We start from the raw sequence: 14,912 nt of genomic DNA on the forward strand, positions 1-14,912 counted from the left end.
AGTCACTGTGTACATACATTACATTACTGATCCTGAGTTACATCCTGTATTATACCCCAGAGCTGCACTCACTATTCTGCTGGTGCAATCACTGTGTACAGACATTACATTACTGATCCTGAGTTACCTCCTGTATTATACTACAGAGCTGCACTCACTATTCTGAAACTTTAGAGCTGTAATCTCCCAGCATTCCCTGTGTCCTGGTGATTTGCAGCCTGGGAGGTGAGCACTCTGCTGCGCTCTCATATAATATCTTTGCTCTCCGCATTAATTACTGACAGACGATGTTTCTGTTTTTTTTAAGATTTAACATTTATTTTACAAAAAAGAAATTGATAAAGGCGTCGTCACCGCAGCACATGAAGCCTCCAGTAATTGGGTCATTTATTTTTTTTCTTATATATATATGTTTTAAAAAAATGACAATGGGGCACGAGACCATAGAAATAAATAGATATCTATAAAGAGTCGTGAGTGGCGCTACAACGAGGGTCCTGACACCGCGCCGAGGTCCTGACACAGCGGAGCAGAGCCGTCATGTCCGCACAGGGCAGGAGGTACATCCCTCATTAGTGGCAGCGCGGCGGCGTGAGGTACAGGCACCGCTCCTCTCCGCTGTCACCATCTCTGGGCGAGGTACTCTGCGCAGACATTGTATTTGGCAAAATTGTGCAAGATGTTACAATGTAGAAGAACGCGGGGGTCGGAAAACGACCGGACATCACTGGGCGCGATCCTGAGCGTCTACCTACTAACTAGTGTTCTAAGAAGAGCTGCGGCAGTACGGGGGTTAACTGCAGTCTGTCCAAAGATTGATCACATGGGACCACCGTATCGCAGATGAGACCGCCCCATCACAGACGGGTCCTCCACATCACAGTCGGGTCCTCCACGTCACAGTCGGGTCCTCCACGTCACAGTCGGGTCCTCCACGTCACAGACGGGACCGCCCTATCACAGACGGGACCGCCCTGTCACAGACGGGACCCTCCATATCACAGACAGGACCACCCTATCACAGAGGGGGCCTCCACGCCACAGACGGGACCCTCCATATCACAGACGGGACCTCTATATTGCTGAATTTGAACCTCGGATCTTGTTCTCTTTCTATAGTCGGATTTAATGGCATTTGATCGTTAGCAATTTACTCCTCACATTAGGAAAGGAATCAGGAAAGGGTTACACATGAATTTAATACCACAAGACGGGATCGAGTCCTGTAAATATGGAGGGCCGCCGTCACATGACGTCCCCCCTCATCATCCCCTCATCGGTCAGGGCTAGTCCTCGCTGTTCAGCCATTACTTAGTTGTATCTGAAGTCGATACCTCTGCGGCCCCTCGGTGCTGCTCCCGCCACCGACCAAGAATGCTGTACGGATCCCCCGCAGCTCTACCATACAGGGAATCAGGATGGCGACCTTAAAGGATTTGTCCAGTTTGAAGTATTATACATAAACGAGGCATTAGTACAGTCCAATACGGACACCCAGAACGAGAAGCGGAGGATGTTAGAAATCACTGGACGGAGACAGAACTGATCTACAAATGATGGAAAAACGCACACATTTACAACCCCTGGATGTCTCCAGTCCGGAGTCTGAGCCTCGTGCAGAAATCCCGGCAGCTCCGGCCTCGGCTGCTGTCACTGAGGTCATTAATGGATGTCTGAGGAAGGAAATCATCAGGGTCCGCAGCCGGCAGCTCCTGTGTGATCAATGAAGTCCCCAATGTTCTCTTTGGAGACAAGTCCAAAGACGCTGCGGCCACGGGAGACAAGTCCGGAGACGCTGCGGCCACGGGAGACAAGTCCGGAGACGCTGCGGCCACGGGAGACAAGTCCGGAGACGCTGCGGCCACGGGAGACAAGTCCGGAGACGCTGCGGCCACGGGAGACAAGTCCGGAGACGCTGCGGCCACGGGAGACAAGTCCGGAGACGCTGCGGCTATGGGAGACGAGTCCTGAGATGCTGCAGCAGCCACGGGTGACAAGTCCTGAGACGCTGCAGCCACGGGTGACAAGTCCTGAGACGCTGCAGCCACGGGAGACAAGTCCTGAGACGCTGCTGCCGCGGGAGACAAGTCCTGAGACGCTGCAGCCACGGGAGACAAGTCCTGAGACGCTGCAGCCACGGGAGACAAGTCCTGAGACGCTGCAGCCACGGGTGACAAGTCCTGAGACGCTGCAGCCACGGGAGACAAGTCCTGAGACGCTGCGGCCACGGGAGACAAGTCCTGAGACGCTGCGGCCACGGGAGACAAGTCCTGAGACGCTGCAGCCACGGGAGACAAGTCCTGAGACGCACAGCAAGACAGCAATGGAGGCGGCAGTGGAGGTCTGTCCTCTTCAGCCAATCTTCGGACTCGTCTCCCGCGGCCGCAGCGTCTCCGCACTCGCCTCCCGCGGCCGCAGCGTCTCCGCACTCGCCTCCCGCGGCCGCAGCGTCTCCGCACTCGCCTCCCGCGGCCGCAGCGTCTCCGCACTCGTCTCCCGCGGCCGCAGCGTCTCCGCACTCGTCTCCCGCGGCCGCAGCGTCTCCGCACTCGTCTCCCGCGGCCGCAGCGTCTCCGCACTCGTCTTCATCGAGCACATCGGGGATGTCATTGGTCGGTGATCACACAGGAGCTGCCGGCAGCGGATCCTAAGGATCTGTACAATCAGTGGCAGAACCTTCCTCAGACGACCATTAAGGACCTCAGTGACAGCAGCCGAGGCCGGAGGTGCCGGGATTTCTCTGGACTGGAGAATCCAGAGGTTGTAATAATTTAGTCTCCATCAGTCGCAGATCGTGGACGTCTCCATCCTGTGATCTCATTATCCTTCTTGGGGATGTAATTTCAATGTTGAGGACAGTAAATGACACAAGTAATAAAGTCAATGATCACCGGCTGTCAGACGTCTTCTTCAGCACCTGGAATCAGCGTTTCCACTTCTGACGTGTGAGGATCGCTGGCTGACTGCGCATTTCCACAGCTAAACCAGCCTCCTTCTCGGTCAATGTGTAGACACAGGGGTCTGGCTTAGCTACAGAAAATGAGCGGTCAGCCGCCTCTTTCACACACAAGAGCACACACCAGCAGTGGAGCCGCTGAGCCTGGGGGGACGTCTGATGCTCGGACCCCCATAATTAGTGCATTGTGTCCCTTTAATGTACAATGCTTTAGAACACACGTGACAGAGGAATCGTCTCCCGGGATTGGCGCAGCAATCGGGGGTGAACGAGCGGCACATTTCCACCCCTTTCCCCTCACCCCTTATACTAACACTGTGGCCAAAATTGATGCCAGTCTTCGTACTTTATATCATGTGACCGAGGGAAAACGTACAATAAAAAAATAAGATTTAAAAGGAAATACAGTAAAATACCTGACGAACCGGAACGTATTAACCCCCTCACTGCCGGGGGTGCGTTTTACAACCCGTCGGACAAATCTGCGACTAAACTTAATGCAACAGAACTTCTCCAGAAGCGACTTCCTGTGACGGCTGATGGTCACCGACTGCACCCAGGAAAGCGTCGGGCGAGCGGAGCGTCTGCGCACAGACCTGACCTCTGGCGGAACGTACGGACCCCCGCATCAGCGCCCGCTCCCCCCTTACGGACGACTGCCCAGTGCCGCTGTTTTGGTGATGTCTGCCGCTCTGTGACGCTGGACGTCTGACCACCATGGCCTCTCCCTGCGCAGGACGGCGTCCCAGACCATCCTGCGTGTTGTGCGGTTGTAGGAAGTTGAGTCTCTCTGGAAGTCTGACAACCGACACTCATTTTATCAGGTAGGTCAATAGTCCTGAGGAGGGGGAGGTGACCCCCGTCCTGTCCCTTTCCCTGTGGAATGACGAGAATGATGAAACTGTGCTTGTTGCCCCCCCCGCAGCGCTTATTCAGGGCTCTGGAGCGGATCCCCCCACAACTGAAGCCCCAGCGGAGTGGGGGAGGCACAGTCCTCTGCCAATGTCTACGGGCAGCGAGTCCTCACTTCCCTGTGACCTCCACCACGTCATCGTCTTTCCCATCCTCCTCGCTGGACTCCAGCTCTGCCTCACCCAGAGGAAGGGAGCGGGACGCAGCTCCGGCAGCTGGAGGTTGGTAGCCGGGCGGGGAGGAGAGGTAGCCAGGGAAGGTCGCAGCAGCGCTGTTAGTGGAGAGTCCTCGGTTCAGCATTGAAGATGGAAATGGGGCAAACATTCGTGTCTGAGCGGGCAATGACTGCGTGAAGGGCATAGAGAAAGATGGGGGCAGAAGGTACGGGGGCACACTGGAGGAGGCCGAGGAGGTGCCTGAGGAGGGGGGCAGTAGAGGATCAGGAACCATCGGGAGACCTAACTGTGGGTCCGATAGCAAGGAGGGCAGCTGAAAGTGGGAAGCACCACCGCCGGCCCCCATATACACAGAGTTCGCTGCCCTCGATAAGCTGTGGTTCAGTGAGGAGGGAGAGACGCCAAAGCCTGCCAACCCGGGGTAAGGCAGCTGGCCGAAGGGGTGCCGCTTACTGGACGACCACTGGCTGGACTGGTCCGGCAGCTCCTTGCGCTTTCTGGACTGTATTTTGGGCACCTGAATCACAGCTTGAGGCTGAATGTTGGGGATTGGGAGTTGTGGGGCGCTGTGCGAGCTGCGTGGCACCGTGGCCTGGGCATACTGCTGCAGCTCGCTCAGAATCTCTGGGCTGTCCGGAGAGAGCGGCCGTGAAGGCTCCTCGCGATCCTGGGAAGGGGAGCTCGAAGTATGACGCCCGTTACTCACATAGGGTACTGGCTGACCTTGGCCCGGGCTCGGTCCTTGGGCACCTATAGACGGAAACAGAGACAAGACAAATAAATCCTCAGTGTGGGAGAGGGGTGAGAGCTATGGCTGCAATACCAGAGGGCTGTGGACCACCACAGTGAATGAGGGGACGGCGTATTACCTAACTGCACCGAACGCCGCAGTTCAGAACTTTTCTGTTTGCTGCTTGACCTGATAGCGAATATCCGCCCGTCGCTGGTACGGATGTACGTTCCTGCAATGACGAGGATAACAAAGCTGACGGACACCACACAGCAGAGTTATTAACACTTCTGCAACTTTCTAATTCCGTTTCTTATTTCCAAAGTCTCTGCTCTGCTGTGAATAAATGCTAAGGCTTATTGTTATCAGGTAAGAAATCCTCTATGATCACAAATCTCACTTCAGTCCTAAATGTGACCATCGGCCGACAGCAAGCAGAGATTCTAGAAATTGTGAGGAATTTATAAAAATGTCTTAGAAAGTTACTGAGGTCAGCAGCGTCTCCTCACCTTTTGTTCCCCGGATGACGTGAATGCTCTCGCCCGCACTGATCCGCGCCTGCACGTCTGTGGATGTCGTCATTCCAGGTATTACAATATCTACGAGAAAAAGACGATCAGAATCCGGATGGAGGATCTCATAAGAGCGGCCGTCAGAACAAGGAGCTGCCCACCGCAGTGAACCCACGAGACCGCTGCCCACGGTACCTACCTGTGGTGGTGACCACCTTATGAACAATGACCCCTGCCCTCTGAAGGTAGTTCACTGGGAAGTTAAAGGAAGGGACAGAGCCGGAGGCAGAACCGTGGCCGACAGGGATGTGCCGGGGCATCATGGGGATCGGTGTGGACTGCAGAGGTCGGACACTGGCAACAGGCCTCTCATCGGTCTTCATCAATGGCCGCCTGGGACCGAAAACACAAACAGTGAGCTCATTAAGCGTCAGACACCGTGCTGCCTCCCGTCAGCTCACAGAGCGACAGACACCGTGCTGCCTCCCGTCAGCTCACTGAGCGACAGACACCATGCTGCCTCCCGTCAGCTCATTAAGCGACAGACACCGTGCTGCCTCCCGTCAGCTCATTAAGCGACAGACACCGTGCTGCCTCCCGTCAGCTCACAGAGCGACAGACACCGTGCTGCCTCCCGTCAGCTCATCGAGCGACAGACACCGTGCTGCCTCCCGTCAGCTCATTAAGCGACAGACACCGTGCTGCTTCCCGTCAGCTCATTGAGCGACAGACACCGTGCTGCCTCCCGTCAGCTCATTGAGCGACAGACACCGTGCTGCCTCCCGTCAGCTCATTGAGCGACAGACACCGTGCTGCCTCCCGTCAGCTCATTGAGCGACAGACACCGTGCTGCCTCCCATCAGCTCATTGAGCGACAGACACCGTGCTGCCTCCCGTCAGCTCATTGAGCGACAGACACCGTGCTGCCTCCCGTCAGCTCATTAAGCGACAGACACCGTGCTGCCTCCCGTCAGCTCATTCAGCGACAGACACCGTGCTGCCTCCCGTCAGCTCATTGAGCGACAGACACCGTGCTGCCTCCCGTCAGCTCACAGAGCGACAGACACCGCGCTGCCTCCCGTCAGCTCATTCAGCGACAGACACCGTGCTGCCTCCCGTCAGCTCATTCAGCGACAGACACCGTGCTGCCTCCCGTCAGCTCATTAAGCGACAGACACCGTGCTGCCTCCCGTCAGCTCACAGAGCGACAGACACCGTGCTGCCTCCCGTCAGCTCACTGAGCGACAGACACCGTGCTGCCTCCCGTCAGCTCATTCAGCGACAGACACCGCGCTGCCTCCCGTCAGCTCATTCAGCGACAGACACCGCGCTGCCTCCCGTCAGCTCATTCAGCGACAGACACCGTGCTGCCTCCCGTCAGCTCATTCAGCGACAGACACCGTGCTGCCTCCCGTCAGCTCATTGAGCGACAGACACCGTGCTGCCTCCCGTCAGCTCATTGAGCGACAGACACCGTGCTGCCTCCCGTCAGCTCATTGAGCGACAGACACCGTGCTGCCTCCCATCAGCTCATTGAGCGACAGACACCGTGCTGCCTCCCGTCAGCTCATTGAGCGACAGACACCGTGCTGCTTCCCGTCAGCTCATTGAGCGACAGACACCGTGCTGCCTCCCGTCAGCTCATTGAGCGACAGACACCGTGCTGCCTCCCGTCAGCTCATTGAGCGACAGACACCGTGCTGCCTCCCGTCAGCTCATTGAGCGACAGACACCGTGCTGCCTCCCATCAGCTCATTGAGCGACAGACACCGTGCTGCCTCCCGTCAGCTCATTGAGCGACAGACACCGTGCTGCCTCCCGTCAGCTCATTAAGCGACAGACACCGTGCTGCCTCCCGTCAGCTCATTCAGCGACAGACACCGTGCTGCCTCCCGTCAGCTCATTGAGCGACAGACACCGTGCTGCCTCCCGTCAGCTCACAGAGCGACAGACACCGCGCTGCCTCCCGTCAGCTCATTCAGCGACAGACACCGTGCTGCCTCCCGTCAGCTCATTCAGCGACAGACACCGTGCTGCCTCCCGTCAGCTCATTAAGCGACAGACACCGTGCTGCCTCCCGTCAGCTCACAGAGCGACAGACACCGTGCTGCCTCCCGTCAGCTCACTGAGCGACAGACACCGTGCTGCCTCCCGTCAGCTCATTCAGCGACAGACACCGCGCTGCCTCCCGTCAGCTCATTCAGCGACAGACACCGCGCTGCCTCCCGTCAGCTCATTCAGCGACAGACACCGTGCTGCCTCCCGTCAGCTCATTCAGCGACAGACACCGTGCTGCCTCCCGTCAGCTCATTCAGCGACAGACACCGTGCTGCCTCCCGTCAGCTCATTCAGCGACAGACACCGTGCTGCCTCCCGTCAGCTCATTCAGCGACAGACACCGTGCTGCCTCCCGTCAGCTCACTGAGCGACAGACACCGTGCTGCCTCCCGTCAGCTCACTGAGCGACAGACACCGTGCTGCCTCCCGTCAGCTCACTGAGCGACAGACACCGTGCTGCCTCCCGTCAGCTCACTGAGCGACAGACACCGTGCTGCCTCCCGTCAGCTCATTCAGCGACAGACACCGTGCTGCCTCCCGTCAGTTCACTGAGCGACAGACACCGTGCTGCCTCCCGTCAGCTCATTGAGCGACAGACACCGTGCTGCCTCCCGTCAGCTCATTGAGCGACAGACACCGTGCTGCCTCCCGTCAGCTCATTGAGCGACAGACACCGTGCTGCCTCCCGTCAGCTCATTGAGCGACAGACACCGTGCTGCCTCCCGTCAGCTCACTGAGCGACAGACACCGTGCTGCCTCCCGTCAGCTCATTCAGCGACAGACACCGTGCTGCCTCCCGTCAGCTCATTCAGCGACAGACACCGTGCTGCCTCCCGTCAGCTCATTAAGCGACAGACACCGTGCTGCCTCCCGTCAGTTCACTGAGCGACAGACACCGTGCTGCCTCCCGTCAGCTCATTGAGCGACAGACACCGTGCTGCCTCCCGTCAGCTCATTGAGCGACAGACACCGTGCTGCCTCCCGTCAGCTCATTGAGCGACAGACACCGTGCTGCCTCCCGTCAGCTCACTGAGCGACAGACACCGTGCTGCCTCCCGTCAGCTCACTGAGCGACAGACACCGTGCTGCCTCCCGTCAGCTCATTCAGTGACAGACACCGTGCTGCCTCCCGTCAGCTCATTGAGCGACAGACACCGTGCTGCCTCCCGTCAGCTCATTCAGCGACAGACACCGTGCTGCCTCCCGTCAGTTCACTGAGCGACAGACACCGTGCTGCCTCCCGTCAGCTCATTGAGCGACAGACACCGTGCTGCCTCCCGTCAGCTCATTGAGCGACAGACACCGTGCTGCCTCCCGTCAGCTCATTGAGCGACAGACACCGTGCTGCCTCCCGTCAGCTCATTGAGCGACAGACACCGTGCTGCCTCCCGTCAGCTCACTGAGCGACAGACACCGTGCTGCCTCCCGTCAGCTCATTCAGCGACAGACACCGTGCTGCCTCCCGTCAGCTCATTCAGCGACAGACACCGTGCTGCCTCCCGTCAGCTCATTAAGCGACAGACACCGTGCTGCCTCCCGTCAGTTCACTGAGCGACAGACACCGTGCTGCCTCCCGTCAGCTCATTGAGCGACAGACACCGTGCTGCCTCCCGTCAGCTCACTGAGCGACAGACACCGTGCTGCCTCCCATGAGCTCATTCAGCGACAGACACCGTGCTGCCTCCCATCAGCTCATTCAGCGACAGACACCGTGCTGCCTCCCATCAGCTCATTCAGCGACAGACACCGTGCTGCCTCCCGTCAGCTCATTCAGCGACAGACACCGTGCTGCCTCCCGTCAGCTCATTCAGCGACAGACACCGTGCTGCCTCCCGTCAGCTCATTCAGCGACAGACACCGTGCTGCCTCCCGTCAGCTCACTGAGCGACAGACACCGTGCTGCCTACCGTCAGCTCATTGAGCGACAGACACCGTGCTGCCTCCCGTCAGCTCATTGAGCGACAGACACCGTGCTGCCTCCCGTCAGCTCATTGAGCGACAGACACCGTGCTGCCTCCCGTCAGCTCATTGAGCGACAGACACCGTGCTGCCTCCCGTCAGCTCATTGAGCGACAGACACCGTGCTGCCTCCCGTCAGCTCACTGAGCGACAGACACCGTGCTGCCTCCCGTCAGCTCATTGAGCGACAGACACCGTGCTGCCTCCCGTCAGCTCATTCAGCGACAGACACCGTGCTGCCTCCCGTCAGCTCACTGAGCGACAGACACCGTGCTGCCTCCCGTCAGCTCACTGAGCGACAGACACCGTGCTGCCTCCCGTCAGCTCATTCAGCGACAGACACCGTGCTGCCTCCCGTCAGCTCATTGAGCGACAGACACCGTGCTGCCTCCCGTCAGCTCATTGAGCGACAGACACCGTGCTGCCTCCCGTCAGCTCATTGAGCGACAGACACCGTGCTGCCTCCCGTCAGCTCAGGGCGACAGACACCGTGCTGCCTCCCGTCAGCTCATTGAGCGACAGACACCGTGCTGCCTCCCGTCAGCTCATTGAGCGACAGACACCGTGCTGCCTCCCGTCAGCTCACTGAGCGACAGACACTGTGCTGCCTCCCGTCAGCTCATTGAGCGACAGACACCGTGCTGCCTCCCATCAGCTCATTCAGCGACAGACACCGTGCTGCCTCCCATCAGCTCATTCAGCGACAGACACCGTGCTGCCTCCCATCAGCTCATTCAGCGACAGACACCGTGCTGCCTCCCGTCAGTTCACTGAGCGACAGACACCGTGCTGCCTCCCGTCAGCTCATTGAGCGACAGACACCGTGCTGCCTCCCGTCAGCTCATTGAGCGACAGACACCGTGCTGCCTCCCGTCAGCTCATTCAGCGACAGACACCGTGCTGCCTCCCGTCAGCTCACTGAGCGACAGACACCGTGCTGCCTCCCGTCAGCTCACTGAGCGACAGACACCGTGCTGCCTCCAGTCAGCTCACTGAGCGACAGACACCGTGCTGCCTCCCGTCAGCTCACTGAGCGACAGACACCGTGCTGCCTCCCGTCAGCTCATTGAGCGACAGACACCGTGCTGCCTCCCGTCAGCTCATTGAGCGACAGACACCGTGCTGCCTCCCGTCAGCTCATTGAGCGACAGACACCGTGCTGCCTCCCGTCAGCTCACTGAGCGACAGACACCGTGCTGCCTCCCATCAGCTCATTCAGCGACAGACACCGTGCTGCCTCCCGTCAGCTCATTCAGCGACAGACACCGTGCTGCCTCCCGTCAGCTCATTCAGCGACAGACACCGTGCTGCCTCCCGTCAGCTCACTGAGCGACAGACACCGTGCTGCCTACCGTCAGCTCATTGAGCGACAGACACCGTGCTGCCTCCCGTCAGCTCATTGAGCGACAGACACCGTGCTGCCTCCCGTCAGCTCATTGAGCGACAGACACCGTGCTGCCTCCCGTCAGCTCATTGAGCGACAGACACCGTGCTGCCTCCCGTCAGCTCATTGAGCGACAGACACCGTGCTGCCTCCCGTCAGCTCATTGAGCGACAGACACCGTGCTGCCTCCCGTCAGCTCACTGAGCGACAGACACCGTGCTGCCTCCCGTCAGCTCACTGAGCGACAGACACCGTGCTGCCTCCCGTCAGCTCATTCAGCGACAGACACCGTGCTGCCTCCCGTCAGCTCATTGAGCGACAGACACCGTGCTGCCTCCCGTCAGCTCATTGAGCGACAGACACCGTGCTGCCTCCCGTCAGCTCATTGAGCGACAGACACCGTGCTGCCTCCCGTCAGCTCATTGAGCGACAGACACCGTGCTGCCTCCCGTCAGCTCAGGGCGACAGACACCGTGCTGCCTCCCGTCAGCTCATTGAGCGACAGACACCGTGCTGCCTCCCGTCAGCTCATTGAGCGACAGACACCGTGCTGCCTCCCGTCAGCTCACTGAGCGACAGACACTGTGCTGCCTCCCGTCAGCTCATTGAGCGACAGACACCGTGCTGCCTCCCATCAGCTCATTCAGCGACAGACACCGTGCTGCCTCCCATCAGCTCATTCAGCGACAGACACCGTGCTGCCTCCCGTCAGTTCACTGAGCGACAGACACCGTGCTGCCTCCCGTCAGCTCATTGAGCGACAGACACCGTGCTGCCTCCCGTCAGCTCACTGAGCGACAGACACCGTGCTGCCTCCCGTCAGCTCATTGAGCGACAGACACCGTGCTGCCTCCCGTCAGCTCATTGAGCGACAGACACCGTGCTGCCTCCCGTCAGCTCATTGAGCGACAGACACCGTGCTGCTTCCCATCAGCTCATTGAGCGACAGACACTGTGCTGCCTCCCGTCAGCTCATTGAGCGACAGACACCGTGCTGCCTCCCATCAGCTCATTCAGCGACAGACACCGTGCTGCCTCCCGTCAGCTCATTGAGCGACAGACACCGTGCTGCCTCCCATCAGCTCATTCAGCGACAGACACCGTGCTGCCTCCCGTCAGCTCATTGAGCGTCAGACACCGTGCTGCCTCCCGTCAGCTATAGTTCCCTCACCAGTTCCTCTGGCTGAACGCTGGGATGTTTGCCAGGTTGTGGTCTGGTGCCGGGTAGTACTGGGTATAGGACGGCCGGGTGTAGGGCACAGAAGCCCTCTTCTCCTCCTCATAGCTGCGCTTTGCTGCTTTTTTCTCAGCCAGGGTCAGTTTTTGCTCCTTACGATCCAGGAGAAGAGATTCGTGTTGGAAAGGATCCTGCAGGACGAGAGCGAAGATGATGATGGAACACGGTGCAGACATCATGAACGACTGCAGTCGATGTGCCGGGAATGGCGAGGGACATGAGTCTCCCCCATTGTCGGGGTGTGCGGTGCCAGGGGTGGCTCACCTTGGTGATGAGGTGAGGATACGCCGTGCAAGCTTTCTGCAGAACGGTCTCATTGTAGTTATCGGGTTCCAGGTGTTGACGGGACAGATCCGGTTCCTCTTCCACAAAATGCAGCAGATTCTCCACCTCTCGCCGGGTGAAATTTACATCTGGGTTCAGGTCGTCGACCACACGATCTGAAGGGAGACGGTGGCGTTACATCCCCGGGCGCAGAACGTGGGGCATCAGGCCCGCTCAGCCTCACACTCACCTGACATGCCCTGCTTAGTGATCTGCCGGTCGTATATCTTCCTCTCTAAGGTGAAGTCAGAGACTAGACGGTAAATGTGACAAGGTTTCCGCTGGCCATATCTGTACACGCGGCACACGGCCTGGGCATCGTGACACGGGTTCCACGAGGCATCAAACACGACCACTCGGTTGGCGCCTATCAAGTTGACACCCAGGCAGCCGGCACTGAAAGAAAACTGCTGTTGTCAGATCTGACTGATGGAAAAAAAGTCCATCATTTTCTGACAAGGCCTGAACCCCTCCAAAACTCACCGGGTGGACAGCAAGAAAAGCCAGACATTCTCATTACCGGGATCGTTAAACTGATTTATTAACCGCTCCCGTTCTGAGGCCGAAGTGCTTCCATCCAACCCTGATAAAGGAGAAGATGATGAGTAGAAAGCAATGAAAGCATACAGAGGTCACATCAGAAGTCTCCTGACAAATCAGATCCTTTCCTAATAAACATCAAATGAAAACACACAAAACTTTATGATGCAGTTTCTACAATGGCCACTAGATGCCAGCAGAGGACACTAAACCAAGTCATGCTTTTATTAGGACGAGTGAGCGATGGGTTAAAGACAGGAGCCATCTTTCCACTGCCAGAGGCAAGACAAGCAGCATGTACATGGAAGGAAACCAAGCAAAACGGTAAAGTGTGGGTGTAGGGTGATCTGGGGAAGCCTGGTGATGTCCCTGCACACCCCATCATGTCAAAAAGATTATTATAGGCCCGGGGCGTTGCTGTTTTCCTCCTGCAGCCGGTGGCACTCACTGTAGTAGTTGATGTTCTTGACCCAGGTGTTCCTGTCCTGACTTTCCTTTCCCGGAGCGACTGGCATTGGCCTCTTCGATAAAAAATCTTCAATAATGGAAAGCGTCGACAAGCTCTGACTGCAAGAGAAGGGTTGTGAGAAGCTCGAGAGCCGCAAACCAGACCACTGCACGGCCCCCCGCACTACCCAGGAGCACTGCACAGCCCCCCGCACTACCCAGGAGCACTGCACGGCCCCCCGCACTACCCAGGAGCACTGCACGGCCCCCCGCACTACCCAGGAGCACTGCACGGCCCCCCGCACTACCCAGGAGCACTGCACGGCCCCCCGCACTACCCAGGAGCACTGCACGGCTCCCCGCACTACCCAGGAGCACTGCACGGCCCCCCGCACTACCCAGGAGCACTGCACGGCCCCCCGCACTACCCAGGAGCACTGCACAGCCCCCCGCACTACCCAGGAGCACTGCACGGCCCCCCGCACTACCCAGGAGCACTGCACGGCCCCCCGCACTACCCAGGAGCACTGCACGGCCCCCCGCACTACCCAGGAGCACTGCACAGCCCCCCGCACTACCCAGGAGCACTGCACGGCTCCCCGCACTACCCAGGAGCACTGCACGGCCCCCCGCACTACCCAGGAGCACTGCACGGCCCCCCGCACTACCCAGGAGCACTGCACAGCCCCCCGCACTACCCAGGAGCACTGCACGGCCCCCCACACTACCCAGGAGCACTGCACGGCCCCCCGCACTACCCAGGAGCACTGCACGGCCCCCCGCACTACCCAGGAGCACTGCACCCCAATCACTGCACGGCCCCCTGCACTACCCAGGAGCACTGCACCCCAATCACTGCACGGCCCCCCGCACTACCCAGGAGCACTGCACGGCCCCCCGCACTACCCAGGAGCACTGCACCCCAATCACTGCACGGCCCCCCGCACTACCCAGGAGCACTGCACCCCAATCACTGCACGGCCCCCTGCACTACCCAGGAGCACTGCACCCCAATCACTGCACGGCCCCCCGCACTACCCAGGAGCACTGCACGGCCCCCCGCACTACCCAGGAGCACTGCACGGCCCCCCAGGAGCACACACCTGAACACCAGGATCTTGTCTCCCAGTTTCATGCTTTCCTCAATGAGGTGGAACAGCAGGACCATCTTTGGGGAGTTTGGCAGTAAGCCCGTTTGGTAATCACACAGAATCTCTTTGGCCTGAAGACGACAGAAAGGAACAGACTGTAAATGATCAGACAATGGGGCCACAGCTGGTTTTAGGACTTGTGGGGTGCAGAAGAAATGTAGCACTAGCACGATAATGGCGACGTGATCGGAGATCCGGTGTACGGAGGCGAGCAGGCGGCAGGTCCGGCACTCACCCATTCATACGTAACCACTTGATTGGCTTTCTCCTGGCCGGGGTGGAAGCCCATGCCTTGCAGCAGTTTGCTATTGGCTCCCTCCCCCATAAGGGCCCCTAATGCCCCAGGTTCCACTTTGACTTTGGATCCCTGGGTCTGACATCGGGTGTTTGTTCCGAGATCATCAACATCCAAATCCTGTTCATTGGCTAAGTTCTCCTTCTGGAGAGCCTCGTACAAGACATCCGGATGATTCCAGATCTGGAAGGAGAAAACGCAGGGGGGCAGCATGAGGGTCCGGACTGTCAT

The 14,912-nt window shown here is 58.7% G+C and overlaps 1 protein-coding gene across 1 annotated transcript in view; it reads right to left on the reverse strand.

Annotated features, from left to right (window-relative positions):
* Positions 1 to 290: 290 nt before the first annotated feature.
* Positions 291 to 14,912, reverse strand: part of RAD54L2 (RAD54 like 2) — a 33,200-nt gene continuing 18,578 nt past the window's right edge. Inside the window, exons 12-22 of the mRNA XM_073645154.1 lie at positions 14,622 to 14,864; positions 14,339 to 14,457; positions 13,237 to 13,355; positions 12,732 to 12,831; positions 12,439 to 12,644; positions 12,189 to 12,364; positions 11,859 to 12,055; positions 5,486 to 5,679; positions 5,284 to 5,373; positions 4,914 to 5,006; positions 291 to 4,794 (exon numbers count right to left, since the gene is read on the reverse strand). Coding sequence (XP_073501255.1) covers positions 3,980 to 4,794; positions 4,914 to 5,006; positions 5,284 to 5,373; positions 5,486 to 5,679; positions 11,859 to 12,055; positions 12,189 to 12,364; positions 12,439 to 12,644; positions 12,732 to 12,831; positions 13,237 to 13,355; positions 14,339 to 14,457; positions 14,622 to 14,864 — 2,352 coding nt within the window. The 3' untranslated portion in view covers positions 291 to 3,979. The remainder of the gene's footprint in view (positions 4,795 to 4,913; positions 5,007 to 5,283; positions 5,374 to 5,485; positions 5,680 to 11,858; positions 12,056 to 12,188; positions 12,365 to 12,438; positions 12,645 to 12,731; positions 12,832 to 13,236; positions 13,356 to 14,338; positions 14,458 to 14,621; positions 14,865 to 14,912) is intronic.

The sequence above is a fragment of the Phyllobates terribilis genome, unplaced genomic scaffold, assembly GCF_046119375.1.
Source record: "Phyllobates terribilis strain yellow unplaced genomic scaffold, ASM4611937v1 Scaffold_8__6_contigs__length_399053987, whole genome shotgun sequence".
Lineage (NCBI taxonomy): Eukaryota > Metazoa > Chordata > Amphibia > Anura > Dendrobatidae > Phyllobates > Phyllobates terribilis.